This window comes from Oncorhynchus mykiss, chromosome 3, assembly GCF_013265735.2.
Source record: "Oncorhynchus mykiss isolate Arlee chromosome 3, USDA_OmykA_1.1, whole genome shotgun sequence".
Classification (NCBI taxonomy): domain Eukaryota; kingdom Metazoa; phylum Chordata; class Actinopteri; order Salmoniformes; family Salmonidae; genus Oncorhynchus; species Oncorhynchus mykiss.
The window spans coordinates 41694841-41716183 of record NC_048567.1 but is presented as its reverse complement, the minus strand read 5'-3'; the positions used below and the strand labels follow the sequence as shown (position 1 = coordinate 41716183).

The 21343-nt window shown below is 40.9% G+C and overlaps 1 protein-coding gene across 1 annotated transcript in view; it reads right to left on the bottom strand.

The window, feature by feature from the left end:
* Positions 1–21343, bottom strand: part of LOC110519971 (tomoregulin-2-like) — a 171285-nt gene that overhangs the window by 9572 nt on the left and 140370 nt on the right. The window contains exons 5-6 of the mRNA XM_021596899.2: positions 17435–17531; positions 1–149 (exon numbers count right to left, since the gene is read on the bottom strand). Coding sequence (XP_021452574.1) covers positions 1–149; positions 17435–17531 — 246 coding nt within the window. The remainder of the gene's footprint in view (positions 150–17434; positions 17532–21343) is intronic.

The following is a 21343-nucleotide window of genomic DNA, read 5'->3' as shown; positions in this document are numbered from 1 at the left end:
CTTGGCAGTGGCCCAGGTATTTAACCTCGATCCTCTCCTGCTTCTGACAAGACGCCTCCTTCACCTGGCAGGGGTTGTCATAGGAACGGCCGTCTGAGGCGCAAACTGGGTTGAAGCTGATGTGGGAGCAGTCAATGTTACACACGCACCTGCCACAAAAAAATTATGGGACACATCAAATAAAGAATAGAGTGATGGAGAATTGTAGTTGTAATTATTCAGTGAATCGCTGTTGTTGAGTGTAGTAGTCTATTGTGTTAAAACATTTTTTACAGTAACTGTCAAGAGTTTGGACACACCTACCCATTTTTACTATTTTATACATTGTAGAATAATAGTAAAGACATCAAAACTGTTAAATAACATATGGAATCATGTAGTAAGCAAGAGAGTGTTAAACTAATCTAAATATATTTTATATTTGATTATATTTGATATTTGATATTTTGATTCATCAAAGTAGCCACCATTTGCCTTGATGACAGCTTTGCACACTATTGACATTCTGTCAACCAGCTTCATGAGGAATGCTTTTCCAACAGTCTTGAAGGAGTTCCCACATATGCTGAGCACTTGTTGGCTGCTTTTCCTTCACTCTACGGTCTACGGTATTAAAATAACATAAAATTGATCAGAAATACAGTGTAGATATTATTAATATTGTAAATGACTATTGTAGCTGGAAACAGCAGATTTTTTATGGAATATCTACAAAGACGTACAGAGGCCCATTATCAGCAACCATCACTCGTGTGCTCCAATGGCACGTTGTGTTAGCTAATCCAAGTTTATAATTTTAAAAGGTTAATTGATCATTAAAAAACCCTTTTGCAATTATGTTAGCACAGCTGAAAACTGTAGTCCTGATTAAAGGAGCAATAAAACTGGCTTTCTTTAGACTAGTTGAGAATCTGGAGCTTCAGCATTTGTGGGTTTGATTACAGGCTCTAAATGGCCAGAAACAATGAACTTTCTTCTGAAACTCATCGGTCTATTCTTGTTCTGAGAAATGAAGGCTATTCCATGCGAGAAATTGCCAAGAAACTCAAGATCTCATACAACGCGGTGTACTACTCTCTTCACAGAACAGCTCAAACTGGCTCTAACCAGAATTGAAAGAGGAGTGGGAGGACCTGGTGCACACCTGAGCAAGAGGACAAGTACATTAGAGTGTCTAGTTTGAGAAACAGATGCAAGTCCTCAACTGACAAGTCCTCAACTAGCAGCTTCATTAAATAGTACCCGCAAAACACCAGTCTCAACGTCAACAGTGAAGAGGTGATTCTGGGATGCTGGCCTTCTAGGCAGAGTTGCAAAGAAAAAGCCATATCTCATACTGGCCAATAAAAATGAAAAGATTAAGATGGTCAAAAGAACACAGACACTGGACAGAGGAAGATTGGAAAAAAGTATATTCAGATCACGAAGAAGAACATTTGTGAGACACAGAAACATGAAAAGATGCTGGAGGAGTGCTTGACGACATCTGTCAAGCATGGTGGAGGCAATGTGATGGTCTAGGGGTGCTTTGGTGATGGTAAAGTGGGACAGGGTAAAAGGGATCTTGAAGAAGGAAGGCCATCACTCCATTTTGCAATGCCATGCCATACCAAATTAAATAAAATACAATTTTATTTGTCACATACACATGGTTATCAGATGTTAATGCGAGTGTAGCGAAATGCTTGCGTTCCTCCCAGCTGTATGTAATAAAACTTGAGATTTCCTGGGGTAACAATGTAAGAAATAATACATAAAAAATGAAATACTGCATAGTTTCCTAGGAACGCGAAGCGAGACGGCCATCTCTGTCAGCCCTGGAAGTGCTCCCTGTGAACGGCGCTTAATTGGTGCCAATTTTCTCCCACAACAGGACAATGACCCAAAGCACAGCTCCAAACTATGCAAGAACCATTTAGGGCAGAAGCAGTCAGCTGGTATTCTGTCTACAATGGAGTGGTCAGCACAGTCACCGGATCTCAACCCTAGTGAGCTGTTGTGGGAGCGGCTTGATCGTATGGTACGTAGGAAGTGCCCCTCAAGCCAATCCAAATTGTGGGAGGTGCTTCAGGAAGCATGGGTTGAAATCTCTTCAGATTATCTCAACAAATTGACAACTAGAATGCTAAAGGTCTGCAAGGCTGTAATTGCTGCAAATGGAAGATTCTTTTGACGAAAGCAAAACACAATTATTATTTAAATTAAAAATCATTATTTATAACCTTGTCAATGTCTTGACTATATTTCCTATTCATTTTGAATCTCATTTCATGTATGTTTTCATGGAAAACAAGGACATTTCTACATGACCCAAAACTTTTGAAAGGTAGTGTACATTTGAGATGAGTAATGCAAATTATGTAAACATTATTAAAGTGATCAGTGTTTCATTATTAAAGTGGCCAGTGATTTCAAGTCTATGCATATAGGGCAGCAGCCTCTACGGTGCTAGTGATGGCTATTTAACGGTCTGATGGCCTTGAGATAGAAGCTGTTTTTCAGGTCCCAGCTTTGATGCACCTGTACTGACCTTGTCTTCTGGATGATAGCGGCGATACAGCCTGAATGGATGCTCTCAATTGTGCATCTGTAAAAGCTTGTGAGGGTTTTAGATGCCAAGACAAATTTCTTCAGCCTCCTGAAGTTCTGTGTGGGTGAACCATTTCAGTTTGTCAGTGATGTGTACACCGAGGAACTTGAAGCTTTCCACCTTCTCCATTGCAGTCCTGTCGATGTGGATGGGGGGATGCTCCCTCTGCTGTTTCCTGAAGTCCACGATCAGCTCCCTTGTTTTGTTGATGTTGACAGAGAGGTTATTTTCCTGGCACCACATTGCCAGGGCCCTCACCTCCTTCCTGTAGGCTGTTTCGTAATTGTTGGTAATCATGCCAACTACTGTTGTCGTCTGCAAACTTGATAATTGATGGTTGAACAGAGAGTACAGGAGGTGAGCACGCACTCTTGTGGAGGTGTTTTTTCCTACCTTCACCACCTGGGGGCGGCCCGTCAGGGCTTAATGAGCTTAATAATGAGCTTGGAGGAAACCATGGTGTTGAATGCTGAGCTATAGTTAATGAACAGCATTCTTACATAGGTATTACGCTTGTCCAGATAGGATAGGACAGTGTGCTGTGCAATTGCATCGTCTGTGGATCTATTGGGGCGGTAAGCAAATTGAAGTCGATCTAGGGTGTCAGTTAAGGTAGAGGTGATGTGATCCTTGACAAGTCTCTCAAAACACTTAATGATGACAGAAGTGAGGGCAACTGGGCAATAGTCATTTAGTTCAGTTACCTTAGCTTTCTTGGGTACAGGAACAATGGTGGCCATCTTGAAGCATGTGGGGACAGCAGACTGGGATAGGGAGAGATTGAATATGTCCGTAAACACTTCAGTCAGCCGGTCTGCACATGCTCTGAGGACGCGGCTTGGGATGTCATCTGGGCCGGCAGCCTTGCGAGGGTTAACACGTTTAAATGTCTTACTCACACCGGCCACGGAGAAGGAGAGCCCACAGTCCTTGGTAGCGGGCAGCGTCGGAAGCACTGTGTTATCCTCAAAGCGGGCAAAGAAGTTGTTTAGCTTGTCCGAAAGCAAGACATCGGTGTCCGCACGACTTGCCTGGTTTTCCCTTTGTTGTCCGTGAATGTCTGTAGACCCTGCCACATACGTCTCGTGTCTGAGCTGTTGAATTGTGACTCCACTTTGTCTCTATACTGACGTTTTGCTTGTTTGATTGCCCTAAGGAGGGAATAACTACACTGTTTGTATTCAGCCATATTCTCAGTCACCTTGCCATGGTTAAATGTGGTGGTTTGCACTTTCAGTTTTGCGCTAATGCTGCCATCTATCCACTGTTTCTGGATGATAGCGCTTGATGGTGTTTGCGGCTGCACTTGAAGAAACTTTCATATTTCTTGAAATGTTCTGGATTGACTAACGTTTATGTCTCAAAGTAATAATGGACTGCCATTTCTCTTTGCTTATTTGAGCTGTTCTTGCCATAATATGGATCTGGTCTTTTACCAAATAGGGCTATCTTCTGTATACCACCCCGACCTTGTCACAACACAACTGATTGGCTCAAACGCAATAAGAAGGAGAGAAATTCCACAAATGAACTTTTAACAAGGCAGACCTGTTAATTGAAATGCATTCCAGGTGACTACCTCATAAAACTAGTTGAGAGAATGTCAAGAGTGTGCAAAGCTGTCATTATCGCAAAGGGTGGCTACTTTGAAGTATCTCAAATATGTTTAACACTTTTTGGGTTACTACATGATTCCATGTGTTATTTCATAGTTTTGATGTCTTCACTATTATTCTACAATGTAGAAAATAGTAAAAATACAGAAAAAACCTTGAAAGAGTAGGTGTGCCCAAACTTTTAACTGGTACTGTGTGTGTCTGTGTCTGTGTGTGTGTGTATGTATTCATTCTGGCTTCATATGCATAAAACAATTCAGCTTGTTTATTTGTGGTAGTGTTTACCATTTTGTCCATGACTTTGACTTTATGTCTCAGAATGTCAGAAAGTGTTTGTGTTCATTTGAGCATGTGGAAGAGATTTATGAATGTTCTTTGCCCAGCAGACACCCCTCCAACCATACATGCTTTATCTATTCATTTGCTGGATGCAGAGTAGATGTCGACCGATTTGGGCGATTAATTAGGGCCGATTTCAAGTTTTCATAACAATCGGAAATCGGTATTTTTGGGTGCCGATCTCCAATTTGTAAAAATTCTTTATTTGATTTATATATATGTGTTCAAAGAATGTGTTCTTAACTGACTTGCCTAGTTAAATAAAGGTATACATATATATATATATATATATATATATATATATTTATACCTTTATTTAACTAGGCAAGTCAATTAAGAACACATTCTTAGTTTCAATGACGGCCTAGGAACGGTGGTTTAACTGCCTTGTTCAGGGGCAGAACGACAGATTTTCACCTTGTCAGCTCAGGGGAACCAATCTTGCAACCGTACAGGTAACTAGTCCAACACTCTAACCACTGCACTCCACGAGTACCCTGTGTCACGTTCTGACCTTTATTTCCTTTGTTTTGTATTTATTTAGTATGGTCAGGGCGTGAGTTGGGTGGGCAGTCTAAGTTTGATTTTCTATGATTTTGGGTATTTCTATGTTTCGGCCTAGTATGGTTCTCAATCAGAGGCAGGTGTCATTAGTTGTCTCTGATTGAGAATCATACTTAGGTAGCCTGGGTTTCACTGTGTGTTTGTGGGTGATTGTTCCTGTCTCTGTGTTTTGCACCAGATAGGGCTGTTTTTTGGTTTTCCACGTTTATTGTTTTGTAGTGTTCGTGTTTATCTTTTTTAATTAAACATGAATCAATATAATCACGCTGCGTTTTGGTCCGCCTCTACTTCACCCCAAGAGAACCGGTACACCCTGCCTGTTACGCGAATGCAGTAGATGCCAAGGTAAATTGCTAGCTAGCATTAAACTTATCTTATAAAAAACAATCAATCATAATCACTAGTTATAACTACTAATCCAGTTTAGCAGGCAATATTAACCAGGTGAAATTGTGTAATTTCTCTTGCATTCATTGCACGCAGAGTCAGGGTATATGCAACAGTTTGGGCTGCCTGGCTCATTGCGAACTAATTTGCCAGAATTTTACGTAATTATGACATAACATTGAAGGTTGTGCAATGTAACAAGAATATTTAGACTTAGGGATGCCACCCGTTAGATAAAATACCGAACGGTTCTGTATTTCACTGAAATAATAAATGTTTTGTTTTCAAAATGATAGTTTCCGAATTCGACCATATTAATGACCAAAGGCTCGTATTTCTGTGTTCTTATGTTATAATTAAGTCTGATTTGATAGAGCAGTCTGACAGAGCAGCAGCAGGCCCGTAATCATTCATTCAAACAGCACTTTTGTGCGTTTTGCCAGCAGCTCTTCGCAGAAACAGCACTGTTTATGACTTCAAGCTTATCAGCCTAATGGCTGGTGTAACCAATGTGAAATGGTTAGCTGGGTGTGCGCTAATACCGTTTCAAACGTCACTCACTTTTAGATTTGGAGTAGTTATTCCCCTTGCGCTGCAAGGGCTGCGGCTTTGAGGAGCGATGGGTAACGATGCTTCGAGTGTGGCTGTTGTCGATGTGTTCCTGGTTCGAGCCCAGGTAGGGGCGAGGAGGGGGACGGAAGCTATACTGTTACACTGGCAGTGCCTATAAGAACATCCAATAATCAAAGGTATATGAAATACAAATGGTATAGAGAGAAATAGTCCTATAAATACTGTATTAACTACAACCTAAAACCTCTTACCTTGGAATATTGATGTCTCATGTTAAACGTTAGCTTTTTTACATGGCACACATTTTTACATGGCACATATTGCATATTGGCACATATTACTTTCTTCTCCAACACTTTGTTTTTGCATTATTTCAACCAAATTGAACATGTTTCATTATTTATTTGAGGTTAAATAGATTTTATTGATGTATTAAGTTAAGTGTTAATTCAGTATTGTTGTAATTGTCATTATTACAAATAAATCAAATAAAAAAAATTGTCCAATTAATCGGTATCAGCTTTTTTGGTCCTCCAATAATTGGTATCGGCGTTAAAAAATCATAATCGGTCGACCTCTAATGCAGAGTTCAACAGAGTTCAAGTGAAGATCAAGCAAATCATAGAGAAAGCAGACTGTATTGAAATCCTCTCTGATGGGTGGTAGAATGTTTGTGGGCAAGGAATAATTAACTACATTGTCTCCACCTCTCAACCAGTATTCTACAAGATCACAGACACATGGGACAACAGACACAATGGTCTCTACATTGCACATGAGCTGAAGGCAGTCATCAATGACCTTGGACCACAGAAGGTATTTGCACTGGTAACAGACAATGCTTCAAACATGAAGGCAGCTTGGTCTGAAGTGGAGGAGTCCTACCCTCACATCACACCCATTGGCTGTACTGCTCATGCATTGAATCTGCTCCTCAAGAACATAATGACACTGAAATCAATTGATATACTCTACAACAGAGTCAAGGAAATGGTTAGGTATGTGAAGGGTCATCAAGTTATAGCAGCTATCTACCTCACCAAGCAAAGTGAGAAGAATAAGAACACCACATTGAAGCTGCCCAGCAACACCCGTTGTGGTGGTGTTGTCGTGATGTTTGACAGTCTCCTGGAGGGAAATGGGTCTCTCCAAGAAATGGTCATGGACAGCCCCATAAAGAGGATCCTCCTGGATGATGTATTTTGGGAGAGAGTGGTAAGCAGCCTGAAAATCCTGAAACCTATAGCAGTAGCCATTGCATGGATTGAGGGAGATAATGCCATCCTGTCTGATGTTCTTACTCTGCTGTAAGAGAATAAATCCGTACTGCCCTGCCCGCTTCACTGTTGCTCCAAGCGGAGGAAACTGAAGGTGTGAAATACATCCAAAAAGCGTGAAGACTTCTGCCTGAAGCCCATACACACTGCAGCGTACATGTTGGACACCAAGTATGCTGGCAAGAGCATCCTGTCTGGTGCAGAGATCAACAAGGCCTATGGTGTCATCACTACCGTGTCTTGCCACCTTGGCCTGGATAAGGGCAAGGTTCTTGGCAGTCTGGCGAAGTACACTTCCAAGCAAGGGCTTTGAGATGGAGATGCAATATGGCAGCTTTGCCAACATATCTCAGCCACCAGGTGGAAGGGACTTCGTGGATTTGAGGCTCTTTCCCCTGTTGCTTCCATCATCCTCCAAATCATCAGCCGCCTGAGAGCGCAACTGGTCCTTGTTTGGGAACACACACTCCAAAGCACACCAAAACAGGCTGACAATGACAAGGGTTGAAAAATTGGTGGCTAACAGGGCAAATGAGGCTTTTTGAGCCTGAGAACAAGCCATCCTCAACAAGGTTGGAAAATGACAGTGAAGATGAGGCCACAGAGTCTGATGTTCAAGAGGTGGACATTGAGGCGGTCCAGGGAGAAGAAATGGAAGCCTGACAGGAAGACATCCAAAGCTTTAGTTTCTAGACTATCATTTTACAGATGTATGTTAAATGTTTTTAACAGATGTGATGGATCATTGGGGATCATTCAATATTCCCTTTTGTTGTTCAGTGAAATCATCCAATGTGATGAGTCAACTCATTTAATTAAAGTTAAATTCGTAAATAAATTGTTTTTTAAATATCTATTGGAAGGATATAATCATTTGCAATTGTCTACTTATGATAAGGTAAAACGTTTGTCTCCATATGATATGGATATGTATCCACTGCAAAAAACATCAACATTTAAATGGTGTTAATATTAATTTGCATATATTTCCGTTAATTCCCATATTCCCGTTAATTCCCACAAAGTTTCCCACTCTGATTATTACCCAAAATGTGCAACCCTATTAAATATAATAGTGCATTGTTTTTCATTATTTTCTTTTAAGACTTTCTCAAACCATACCCCTAACCTTAACCACTCAGAATGAATACCTAAACGTATCCTTTTGAGTTGTTTCTGCTTTAACCCTGTAACCACTCAGAATTAACCCTGTAACTACACGGAATGAATGGGTGAAAAAAAAATGACATGAATCTATAATGTACGTCAAATTTTGAAGGGAAACTGAGCTCTTTTTGGAAATTACACCAAAATTGCAGTCTCTGGGCAGTTCTTGCTGAGTAGCTCTGAACATTAGACACTGTAATTATAAAACTGTCATTATTCTCTGCTCCTTTTCTATTTTCTCCTGGCCCAGAGCACTGGCCCTGCTTTACAACCTGCTCAATTTAAATAGTGCAAACACACACATAATCACAAACAGACAAAGACAATCTCATACATAGAAGTATAGATATGCACACTGTAATGAAATGCATGACCTAGACACACACATGCACACACTCGCACTCCCAAACAAACACATAACGCATACAGAATGCCCCTTCTATTATTACCGCGCACACACTCACATACACACACACACACACAGAGACACACACACCCAGAAGTGACAATGCTTTCAGAGGCTTGCCATCCCGAGTGGCCGTCTGGCGGTCATCAAGGATAATGTCTGTAGGCCATACATTGTTTATGGAGCCTCTCACTTTCTCCACAATAGGCACTACCACTGCAATACTGCACTGCGTCAACACACACACACACGAACATGCACAGTGCACACACAGATACACCCACCCACAAATACACACGTAAAGGTAATAGGATTTTTGAATGTGTGTGTTTTTACTTAGCTTTAGTTGTTTTTCAAAATGTTTTTACATTTCTTAAGGACTCTTGGAAGACTAGCCCTTGGTGGGCTAAAAGAGATCCTAATACAATGAAATAAAATCACACACCTACCAACATATATCGAGAGGGAGGGAGAAGAATCAGAAATGGAGAAAGAGTGTCTTGGTGGGTGTCTACCAGAGTGTATGTTTATTGGTGTCTGTGTGAAGAGCACTTCTTAGTAGGATGTGTCTTACTGATTTGTACAGTGCCATGTGATTTCCCCTCTATCTAAACTCAATGATTTACTGCAGGATTCCTGTGTACATGTTCTCTAAAGGCCACTTCCAGTCACGCAAACACACATGCACACACACACAAACGCATGACCGCACACACGCACGCACATAAACAAATAAACAAATGCACAAGGAGGCATGCATACAAACACACACACACAATGCACACAGAGGCACGCACACAGGCAGGGACGCACTCGCTCATACACACACATATTTGGTAGCTAGACCACTCTGCACCCTTCCCCAGCCACCTCTACATTGTACAAAGCCACAGCTATATATATGCTATTGCTGTTAAATATAACATTTGTTTTTATAATCCCCAGCCTCATATTTCAGAGTATCCTTCTAAAGGACTGAGAGACACAGACAGAGGAAGGGAGGATTAGAGAGAGAGAGGAATAATAGAAAGGGCGAGAGAGAAAAAAACGGAGGGAACAGAGGCAGTGAAGCATGTTTGAGGCACTGAAGCGGGACTCCTCTTGCAGGTGAACACACACACACACACACACTCACAAACAAATAGGGTAGATTGGGGAGGGATGCATGTGTGTGTTTGTTGAGGGGATAAGGTGTGGGGGCCATTCAGCCTGATAAAGACATTTTCCAACTTCCCTCTATTGTTCTGTGGAATTCAGTCCATTTATCCTTTAAGAAAAGTTTAATTAAGTATTGGCCTTAGGGCTGTACCTAAATAGAAAAAATCTTGGTCGACCAGAGTCGTCTGTTCTTTCGACCAATCGATTGGTTAACATTTTCAAACGTGTCTTTTTCCATATAGGCACATCCAATGTGTTTAATCAAATCAACTATATGCAGTGAGCTTGTCTGGTGCTTTAAGCGCACTGTTTGGTGAAATAATTAAGACACACAAATGACTAGAGGGAGTCAAACCGTAATTGAGTTGACTGTCAGGCGGGGCTCGGACTTGCTGCGGTGTTAACGAAAAATTACAGCGACTGACTGTGACTAGCACCCATGGTCTCTCTTTCCTCCATGCTGCAGCGATGCACCATATACAGTGCATTCGGAAAGTATTCAGACCCCTTGACTTTTTCCACATTTTGTTACATTACAGCCTATGCAAAAATGGATTCAATTGTTTTTCCTTGTCAATCTACACACAATACCCTATAATAACAAAGAGGTTTTTAGAATTTTTTTGCAAATGTACAAAAAAAATAATTTACATAAGTATTCAGACCCTTTACTCAGTACTTTGTTGAAGCACCTTTAGCAGCAATTACAGCCTCAAGTCTTCTTGGGGATGATGCTACAAGCATGGCACATCTGTATTTGGCGAGTTTCTCCCATTCTTGTCTGCAGCACCTCAAGCTCTGTTAGGTTGGATGGGGAGTGTAGCTGCACAGCTATTTTCAGGTCTTTCCAGAGATGTTCGACCAGGATAAATTCCGGGCTCTCGCTGAGCCACTCAAGGACATTCAGAGACTTCTCCTGAAGGCACTCCTGCGTTGTCTTGGCTGTGTGCTTAGAGTCGTTGTCCTGTTGAAAGGTGTACCATCGCCCCAGTCTGAGGTTCTGAGGACTCTAGAGCAGGCTTTCATCAAGGATCTCTCTGTAGATTGCTCTGCTCATTTGTCCCTTGATCCTGACTAGTATTTCAGTCCCATCCACTGAAAAACATCCCCACAGCAAGAAGCTGCCATCACCATGATTCACCGTAGAGATTGTGCCAGGTTTCCTCCAGAAGTGACACTTGGCATTTAGGTCAAATAGTTCAGTCTTGGTTTCATCAGACCAGAGAATCCTGTTTATAATGCTCTGAGAATCCTTTTGGTGCCTTTGGCAAACTCCAAGTGGGCTGTCATGTGCCACTCTAACATAAAGCCCTGATTGGTGGAGTGCTGCAGAGATGGTTATCCTTCTAGAAGGTTATCCCATCTCCACAGATCTCTGGAGCTCTGTCAGTGACCATTGGGTTCTTGGTCACCTTACTGACCTTCCTGACCCCGACTGCTCAGTTTGGCCAGGCGTCCAGCTCTAAGAAGTGTCTTGGTGGTTCCAAACTTCTTTCATTTAAGAATGATGGAGGCCACTGTGTTCTTGTGGATCTTCAACGCTGCAGAGATCTTTTGGTACCCTTCCCCAAATCTGTACATCAATACAATCCTGTCTCGGAGCTCTACGGACAATTCCTTCGACCTAATGGCTTGTTTTTTGCTCTGACATGCACTGTCAACTGTGGGACCTTAAATAGACAGGTGTGTGCCTTTTCAAATTATGCCCAATCAATTGAATTTACAACTCCAATGAAGTTGTAGAAACATCTCAAGGATGATCAATGGAAACAGAATGCACCTGAGCTCAATGTTGAGTCTCATAGCAAAGGATCTGAATACCAATGAAAATAAGGTATCTGTTTTTTATTTTTAATACATTTGCAAACATTTCTAAAAAAAACTGTTTGCTTTGTCATTACGGGGTATTGTGTGTAGATTGAGGGGGGGAAAGATTTAATTAATTTTAGAATAAAGCTGTAACGTAACAAAATGTGGAACAAGTCAAGGGGTCTGAATACTTTCCGAATACACTGTAACATCCACAGTGTTTATCGTGCTGTACATGTTGCTGAATCTGCAACATAATTACAGCCATTTCAGACCGAAAAGTTCTGTTACCGAAATCCCTCAACCCTTGCTCTCTTTAACCTCTTAGAGCTCTAGGGGCGCTATTTCATTTTTGGATAAAAAACGTTCCCGTTTTAAGCGCGATATTTTGTCACGAAAAGATGCTCGACTATGCATATTCTTGACAGTTTTGGAAAGAAAACACTCTGAAGTTTCAGAATCTGCAAAGATTTTGTCTGTAAGTGCCCCAGAACTCATTCTACAGGCGAAACCAAGATGATGCATCACCCAGGAATTAGCAGAATTTCTGAAGCTCTGTTTTCCATTCTCTCCTTATATGGCTGTGATTGCGCAAGGAATGAGCCTACACTTTCTGTCGTTCGCCCAAGGTCTTAGCAGCATTGTGACGTATTTGTAGGCATATCATTGGAAGATTGGCCATAAGAGACTACATTTTCCAGAGGTCCGCCCGGTGTCCTTTGTCTAAATTTGTGCGTAATCTTCAGGTGCAGGCATTTTCTCCTGGGATTCAGGAGAGAAAGCATGTTTCCAAGAACGATGTATCAATGAAGAGAGATGTGAAAAACACCTTGAGGATTGATTCTAAACAACGTTTGCCATGTTTTCAGTCGATATTATGGAGTTAATTTGGAAAAAAGTTTGCGTTTTGAGGACTGAATTTATGGATTTTTTTTTGGTAGCCAAATGTGATGTATAAAACGGAGCTATTTCTAATACACAAGGAATCTTTTTGGAAAAACTGAGCATCTGCTATCTAACTGAGAGTATCCTCATTGAAAACATCAGAAGTTCTTCAAAGGTAAATGATTTTATTTGAAGGCTTTTATGTTTTTGTTAATGTTGCGTGCTGGATGCTAATGCTAACGCTAAATGCTAACGCGAAATGCTAACTCTAGCTAGCTACTTTTACACAAATGATTGTTTTCCTATGGTTGAGAAGCATATTTTGAAAATCTGAGATGACAGTGTTGTTTACAAAAGGCTAAGCTTGAGAGATGGCATATTTATTTCATTTCATTTGCGATTTTCATAAATAGTTAACGTTGTGTTATGCTAATGAGCTTGCTGATAGATTTACACAATCCTGGATACAGGGGTTTTTTCATAGCTAAACGTGACGCAGAAAACGGAGCGATTTGTCCTAAACAAATCATCTTTCAGGAAAAACTGAACATTTGCTATCTGAGAGTCTCCTCAATGAAAACATCTGAAGTTCTTCAAAGGTAAATGATTTTTTTGAATGCTTTTCTGTTTTTTTGTGTAAATGTTGCCAGCTGAATGCTAATGCTAAATGCTACGTTAGCCATCAATACTGTTACACAAATGATTGTTTTGCAATGGTTGAGAAGCAGATTTTGAAAATCTGAGATGACAGTGTTGTTAACAAAAGGCTAAGCTTGAGAGCTAGCATATTTATTTCATTTCATTTGCGATTTTCATGAATAGTTAACGTTGCGTTATGGTAATGAGCTTGAGTCTGTATTCACGAACCCGGATCCGGGATGGGGAGATCAGAAAGGTTAAACGACACATGTATGCATTGCATGTACCTGACCAATACGGTCTGACCTAAACCATATCATAATCATATATATATATCTTTGAACACCGTAACACGTGACAAACTCAAAACTGGGAAATGTTTACTGGTTGTTCAGGAGACAAAGGGGAATTCAGATGTATGGAATAAATTTGACTAGTTCTGGAAAATAATGGAGCTCAAGGAAATAAGGTAAGGCGTAAGTGCTGCGTGTGCACATTATGTGTGCCAAACAGGTGCTGTTAGATTACAATTTAAATGTATCTAACCGTGTAAACAACACTAAATAAAATATAAGCATAAGAGTCTAAAGTTTTTTTTGTTATTTTTGCCTTTATTACAGCAGGGACCAAAACCACTCGAATTCATTCACGTAATATCCCAAATGGAAATGTTTATTTGTTTACGCTAATTATTCAAGGATCTTTGTTATTTTATTTAAACTAAATAGCTAGATTGCATTTCAAATCATGAATGACTTGTATGCTGTATGATGACATTAACTAATTAATGATTGATACAGTACTGTAGCTTATATAGGTCTCAGTAAGTTACAGTATTAAGACTTTAGTGCAAACAACACTAAATAAATTATAAATAATAGAGGCTGTTCTAACAAAAAAATGGTCAATTCTTTATTACAGCATAGCAAAAATGTAAAACAGACGAATTTGTGAAATGGTTCATCCGAAATGCTGTGGTTAGTGCTCATGAAGGTTTGGTGTTCACACAATCAGAAGGCAGGATCGGTCTTATTTCTGTAGACATCAAAAAAATATAATATCAGTCAAACGTTTTAGAACACCTAGTCGTTCAAGAGTTTCTTTATTTTTACAATTTTCTGCATTGTAGAATAAAAGTGAAGACATCAACTATGAAATAACACAGGGTATCATGTAGTAACCAATAAAGCGTTAGACAAATAAAAATATATGAGATTCTTCAAAGTAACCACCCTTTGCTTGATGACAGCTTTGCACATTCTTTGCATACCTTTCAAATAGCTTCATGAGGTAGTCACCTGGAAAGCATTTCAATTAACAGGTGTGCCTTGTTAAAAGTTAACTTGTGGAATTTATTTCCTTAAAGCTTTTGAGCCAATCAGTTGTGTTGTGACAATGTAGGGGTGGTACACAGAAGATAGCCCTATTTGGTAAAATACCAATTATGGCAAGAACAGCTCAAATAAGCAAAGAACGCCAGTCCATCATTAATTTAAGACATGAAGGTCAGTCAATCCGGAAACTTTCAAGAATTTTGAATTTTTTTTCAAATTATGTCACAAAAACCTTCAAGCGCTAAGATGAAACTGGCTCTCATGAGGACCGCCACAGGAAAGGAAGACCCAGAGTTTCCTCTGCTGCAAAGGATACGTTTATTAGAGTTACCAGCCTCAGAAATTGTATCCCAAATAAATGATTCAGAGTTCAAGTAAGAGACACATCTCAACATCAACTGTTCAGAGGAGACTGCCTGAATCAGGCCTTCATGGTCTAATTGCTGTGTCTTTGTGAGATGCAGAGTATGTGTATGAATGATCTCCACATGTGTGGTTCACACCGTGAAGCATCGAGGAAGAGGTGTGGGGGTGCTTTGCTGGTGACATTGTCTGTGATATATTTAGAATTCAATGCACACTTAACCAGCATGCCTACCACAGCATTCTGCAGCGATATGCCATCCCATCTGGTTTGCACTTAGTCCCACTATCATTTGTTTTTCAACAGGACCAAACACCTCCAGGCTGTGTAAGGGCTATTTGACCAATAAGGAGAGTAATGGAGTGCTGCATCAGCTGACCTGGCCTCCACAATCACGCGATCTCCACGCTATTGAGATGGTATGAGATGAGTTGGACCGCAGAGTAAAGGAAAAGCAGCCAACAAGTGCTCAGCATGTGGGCTCTCCTTCAAGATTGTTGGAAAAGCATTCCAGGTGAAGCTGGTTGAGAGAATGCCAAGAGTGTGGAAAGCTGTCATCAAGGCAAAGGGTGGCTACTTTGAAGAATCTCATCTATTCTGATTTGTTTCACACTTTTTTTGGTTACTACATGATTCCATACTTGTTATTTCATAGTTTTGACGTCTTCACTATTATGCTACAATGTAGAAAACAGGTAAAATAAACTCTTGAACGAGTCGGTGTGTCAAACTTTTGACTGGTACTGTATATGGATGATTTATAAAGCCAGGCACATTTAACAGTTAGGCTATTGATTATAGTTTGGTTTCCTCTCTCCTCACTTTTCTCAGACAATTAAGGCAAAGGCTGTTTTCTCATCTCCAAACTCTGCTGCTGCCTCCACAGCATTGTTCTCGTTACTGGTTACCTTTGCAAAGATGCACATAGCAACATGGTCTAGGAAAATGTGCCACTTCAACAGCGCACTGATGTGTTTCAGAACAGTGGACAGCGACCACTATCCACCGTCAGAGAAAGTGCATCTGTTATAATATAATTTTTAGAAGCGTTGCACCATTATGTAAAAACAATGTAACCATATACAATTTCAATAGCATATCTTAGAGTGATGGACTGTGCCATCCCTATGGCCTCCACAATGAATTACTCCACTCAGACAGGCACAAATCAGACAAGTGTCTTGTACAGCATGATTTTATTTATATTTTTTTGCTACTGCTCGACTAAAGAGATCTTGATCGACCAACAGTTTATTGACCAAACAATCGACCAGTCAACTAAATGGGAAAAGTCCTAATAGACATACTGCTCATATATTCTTATTCTGTATACTTATACAAGAATTTTGCAATATGTAACTTTTCGGGCGACCCAACCAAATTCACAAATGTGTGTTATACATCTGTCTTTCTCACTCTGGGCCTCCCGAGTGGCACAGCAGTCTAAGGCACTAGAGGCGTTACTATAGACCCGGGTTCATTCCCGGGCTGTGCCACAACCAGCTATGGCCAGGAGCCCCATAGGATGGCACACAATTGAGCCAGTGTCTTCCGGGTAAGGGGAGGCTTTAGATGGGGGTCTTTACTTTGCTAATCACACTCTAGTGACTCCTTGTGGCGGGTCGGGTGCCTGCAGGCTGACCCCGGGTCGCCAGTTTAATGGTGTTTTCTGACACATTGGTGCATCTGGTTTCCAGTTTAAGCTGGCAGGTGTTAAGGAGCGCAGTTAGGCGGGTCATGTTTCGGAGGACACATGATTCCACCTTCGGCTCTCCCGTGCCCCTTGTGGATTTTCAGCAATAAGACAAGGTCGAAATTTGGGGGAAAAGGGTCTGACAAAGTCAGAGGTTGAACTATGGTTAAAATATGTGCAGTGAAAAGTGTTGCCAATCAAAAAGGTGTCCCATTAGAGGAAATGAAGGGTTGCATAAAATGTGACAGACAAAAATATATGCATTCATTTGTTTGTTCAACCCCAATCCATCCAATCCATGAGTGCCAAGCAGAGATGCATTGGGTCCCATTTTTTTAAGTTGGCCTATTTATGTAGCGTAGTCAGGTACATGGTTTCTCATGGTCTCATGATGAGGTAGCCCTGCCTGCGAATTCAAAATGGTTTAATGGTAATGACGTTGGTTTCTCCTGAGGGAAAACAGGATTTAGATCACACCTGTGACAGTTCGTATGACTCTACTGGGGGTTAAACTCCAAACCTTCCTAACTCAGGGTGGACACTATCTACAAGGCCACTGAGTATGTACTACGGTTACTGTTATGACTCCTAAATGAGTTGGCCAACTGTGCACTAACCCTGATGTTTACTCACCATACGTCCTCTGCGTCCACATCGCACTCCGCCCCAAACTGGCAGATGTCACAGGTAGACGTCTCCTTCTGCCCAGTCTCCGCTGACCCCTCACCCCCTGAGAGAGCAAGAGATGGAAACAGAGACATAAGTCTAACAGATCTAACGCCAAACTTTATTTATTTGATCATTGTATTGTATTTGATTTATTTTTGCTGTTTTCAAAATAGCTAAGCATGCAGCCAGTTAAACCCCTCTTGCTTAACAAACATACACACACAATAACGATATGGTCATTTAACCAACGTATTAGTGGCCGCATGCAGGAATCAAACCCACAACTTCACAGGCCCTTTTAAGGCCCCTACAGACACCCATATATACAAACACACACAGTGTTTCAATAAGTTTACTTCCCCCAGAAACACTAAAACCACAATCTCACAATTCCTCAATCACAAAATGTTACTGTGACCACTAGCAACCGAAGTCAGACGTCTCAAGTGCCTCTACAGCCACCCTATCCAACGATCAGCCCGTACGGTCACTTTGATTCCTACTTTCCTTCCTTCCGTCCCTTCTTTCCCTTTCTCCATCCCTCCCTGTCTCCATCCCTGCCGCCTGAAATCCCTGCTGATATTTCTAGAGTCTCTCCTTTATTCCATCATAAAAAAAAAATATTATGTGTGCTAGGGAGCCACCGGCTGTAGGTGGCAGGACTAGAGTGCTTTCTGGTTGCCTGTGAGCTTATGCTCAAAAAGCATCCCTCAGAGAATCCCTTGTTTCGCATCCTTCATTTACCCCCTACCTTGAGTTGTTGCCTTGTGGTGTTTGTAAATAATCTTTGGACTGGATAATCCTGGTTTTTAGTCTAGCTTTCATCTGGTTTAGTGCCTGTTTGACCTGGTTTGTCCTATTTTGAACTGGTAAGTCAGTTTTAGTGTTAATTTCATGAAGCGTTGTCCTTGTTTTGGTTCGTTCACTATTTGTTTTGCCGACTCTTGTACATGTTTGGTCTGATTAGTGCTTTGGTTTGTCTACACTCGTACATGTTTGGCTTAAAAATCCTTCTTTAACCTGTCTCCTCCCCTTCATCTTCAAGTGACATCAATAAGAGAGCATAGCTTTCAGCTGGATTCACCTGGTCAGCCTATTACTGTTGTAATAATAATTCATAATTAACTTGATTTCTATAGAGCTTTTCATAGAATATCAAAGTGCTTCAAGAGCAAAAAACAAACAAGCAATATTTCATGATAGGTCAACCAATAGAGGCCAACTCTTTGAAATGTGCTTCCTCTGAAGATGTAGAGGGTCAGTTCTTGGCTTGAGAGGAGAGATCTGGTCAGAGGATGGTGGATGACGATGATGGAGTCTGCTGATGATCTTGTAGAGGGCAAGTCTTGGAACCAACCTGACTCTTTTAGCCACTGAACTTCTGTTCCACTCTGTGTAGCACACACTTGGGTGATGCTCAGAGAGCTCACAGCACAAAGTTCAGGATAGTATGTAGCCTGTCGTCCTCACTACGAGCCCTCTGCCTCAGCACTACTGTATTCCTCCATCTCTCATTCCTAACAGGCTTCAGGCAACTCTTCAAATTATGTTCTCAGAAGATCAGCAATTGACAGCCAGGTGAAATCTCAGTGTCCAAATGCATTTTTCAAACAAAAACATTACCCAGCTAGCTAGCCAAGCCAAAAACCTGTCAGCTAGCTAGCTAGCTAGCCTGCGAGAGCAAAATGGTCAAAGTCAGGTGTTCTCTCATTTGTGTCTGGAAGTAGCTAACAAGCTAGCCAACGTTTGCCAGTTAGCTTGGGTGCTTGACTGCCGTTGTGAGGTCAGAACGCTCGGATTAACCTGCATTGGGCCCACAACGTGCCAATGTGAACATGTTTGCTGGGTAGTGCTTTGGTTTGTCTACTCGTGCAAATTTGGTCTGGTAAGCACTTTGTTTTATCTTAATTTGATCTCCCTGTTGCAGGAGAACTTTCCTGCAATACAGATTTAAAAAGGCTTCAGAAGTTTGTAATTTCCACTTTGACATTTTAGACTTGGTTTTCCCTTGTGAAAAATGTATCAATCCCTACATCATGATCGTACATCCATTCATATTTGTCTGGTTAGTTATTTTTTTGTCTACTCTTGTATATACTGTATTCGGTCCGATTGGTGCTTTGGTTTGTGACCCTTTTCTGACTTTCAGTGCCTATTTAGTCTGGGATTGTCTGGATAGCACTTTCTCAATCAAGCCTTGTTTAGGTTATAATTATTTCCTTGTTTTGTTGATCTCAGTATTGGTTCTGACCATGTAAATACATGTGCCTGAAGTCCTAACACACCAGTAGAAAGGAGAAAAAGATTGGCAAAAACAAGAAAATAGAACGTTTCCTTGCAGTGACAGTTTGAAAATTCCTCTCCATTCCTCCATTTTTGTTTGAACCTGTGTCTTTGCCCTTAGGTATTGGCAGAGCACAGACACAAACAAACAAACACACATCCTGAATGCTTAAAACGCTTTCTCTGTCCCTGTCTCTGTGAAGATTATAACCCAGTCAGGCAAGAAAAGGTGTCCATTCTGTATTCATGGGACTATTCTATACTTTAGGTCTCTCCAGAAGATAAGGTGAGCCTCCATTCTCTTAAACAGCAAAAAGCAGCTTGAATCCCAAAGCAGTACTACATACAGTAACAATACCAACTGCAAGTTCCAACCAGAGAAAATATGCAAAATAGTTTACAAAAGGATATATCATACAATTGATTTAGAACATGTGAGTTGCATTCAAGTGTTCAAATGAGGTTTCATTAGACTTGAAGTTGACAGTTCAATTATTCTGTGAATTTTCTTATCCAGGTTGAATTGACATGATTGACTGCTGATTGCAAAACACCTCATTTCAGCCTGTCTTACATATTCTCTGTTGTATAAAACATGAATACATGTCATACTGAAGCTGTATTTTAAACTGCATCCCTTACCCAAACGCTTCACCTCACCTCACACACACAACCATCCACACACACACACGCACGCACACACTACACATAAATACCCCCAACACCCACCTACCCCTCTCCCCACCCACCCTACACTCAGTAAAATTACAAAGTGACTTGGGACACCAGGCAGTGCTTTACCCTCTTTCCTCCCAAGTCCCCATATCCCGATTATTTTGGTCGCAACACTACACAACATCTCCCCTGTTCCTGTCTACTCATCCCAGGAATCAGGAGACACATGAAGGTACTGACTGTAACAAAATGCCCTGTTTGTACTCTTCACATCACACTGTATTGATCGGAACCAGAAGCTGACCAGCGCCCCATTTGGAAAAGAAACAGAAGAATTCTTATATGTTCTACCTGGAACTTGTCACTAATACATATGGTAGCAAATACACTTTTGCAACACTTACAAGATTCATAGAAGATTCCTGTAATAACTGACTTAAATGGGTGGTTAACAATTACACATAACAGAAATGTATTATAAAAAAACATGCAAGAGTGTAAGCTAAGCCTAATAAGGTCCACATGCATGGGGCATACGCAATTTCAATGCACTTGGATCATAGTAATAACAGAAATGTTGCATGTAGTATATAAAAAGCATACAAGAGTGTAAGCTCATGCAATGTGACACTTATTGAAAAAAGAGAAGAGGAGGAAAGGAGGAGGAGCAGGATATACTGCCCAGCCTTAACCATGGGAAAATGTATTTACACAAATGTTGTATTTTTATCATAGTAACACACATACAAATACATCAAACGTACAATCAATCTTTTCCAAAGACCCAAAGGGGGAGCCAAAGACGGAGAACAAAAATGGAGCGAGAAAGGGGGAGAGAGAGAAATAAAGAGAGCGACGAATAAATGGTACGCAACAGATAAGAGATGTATGGTAGAGTTTGATTTTGTTCTCAGT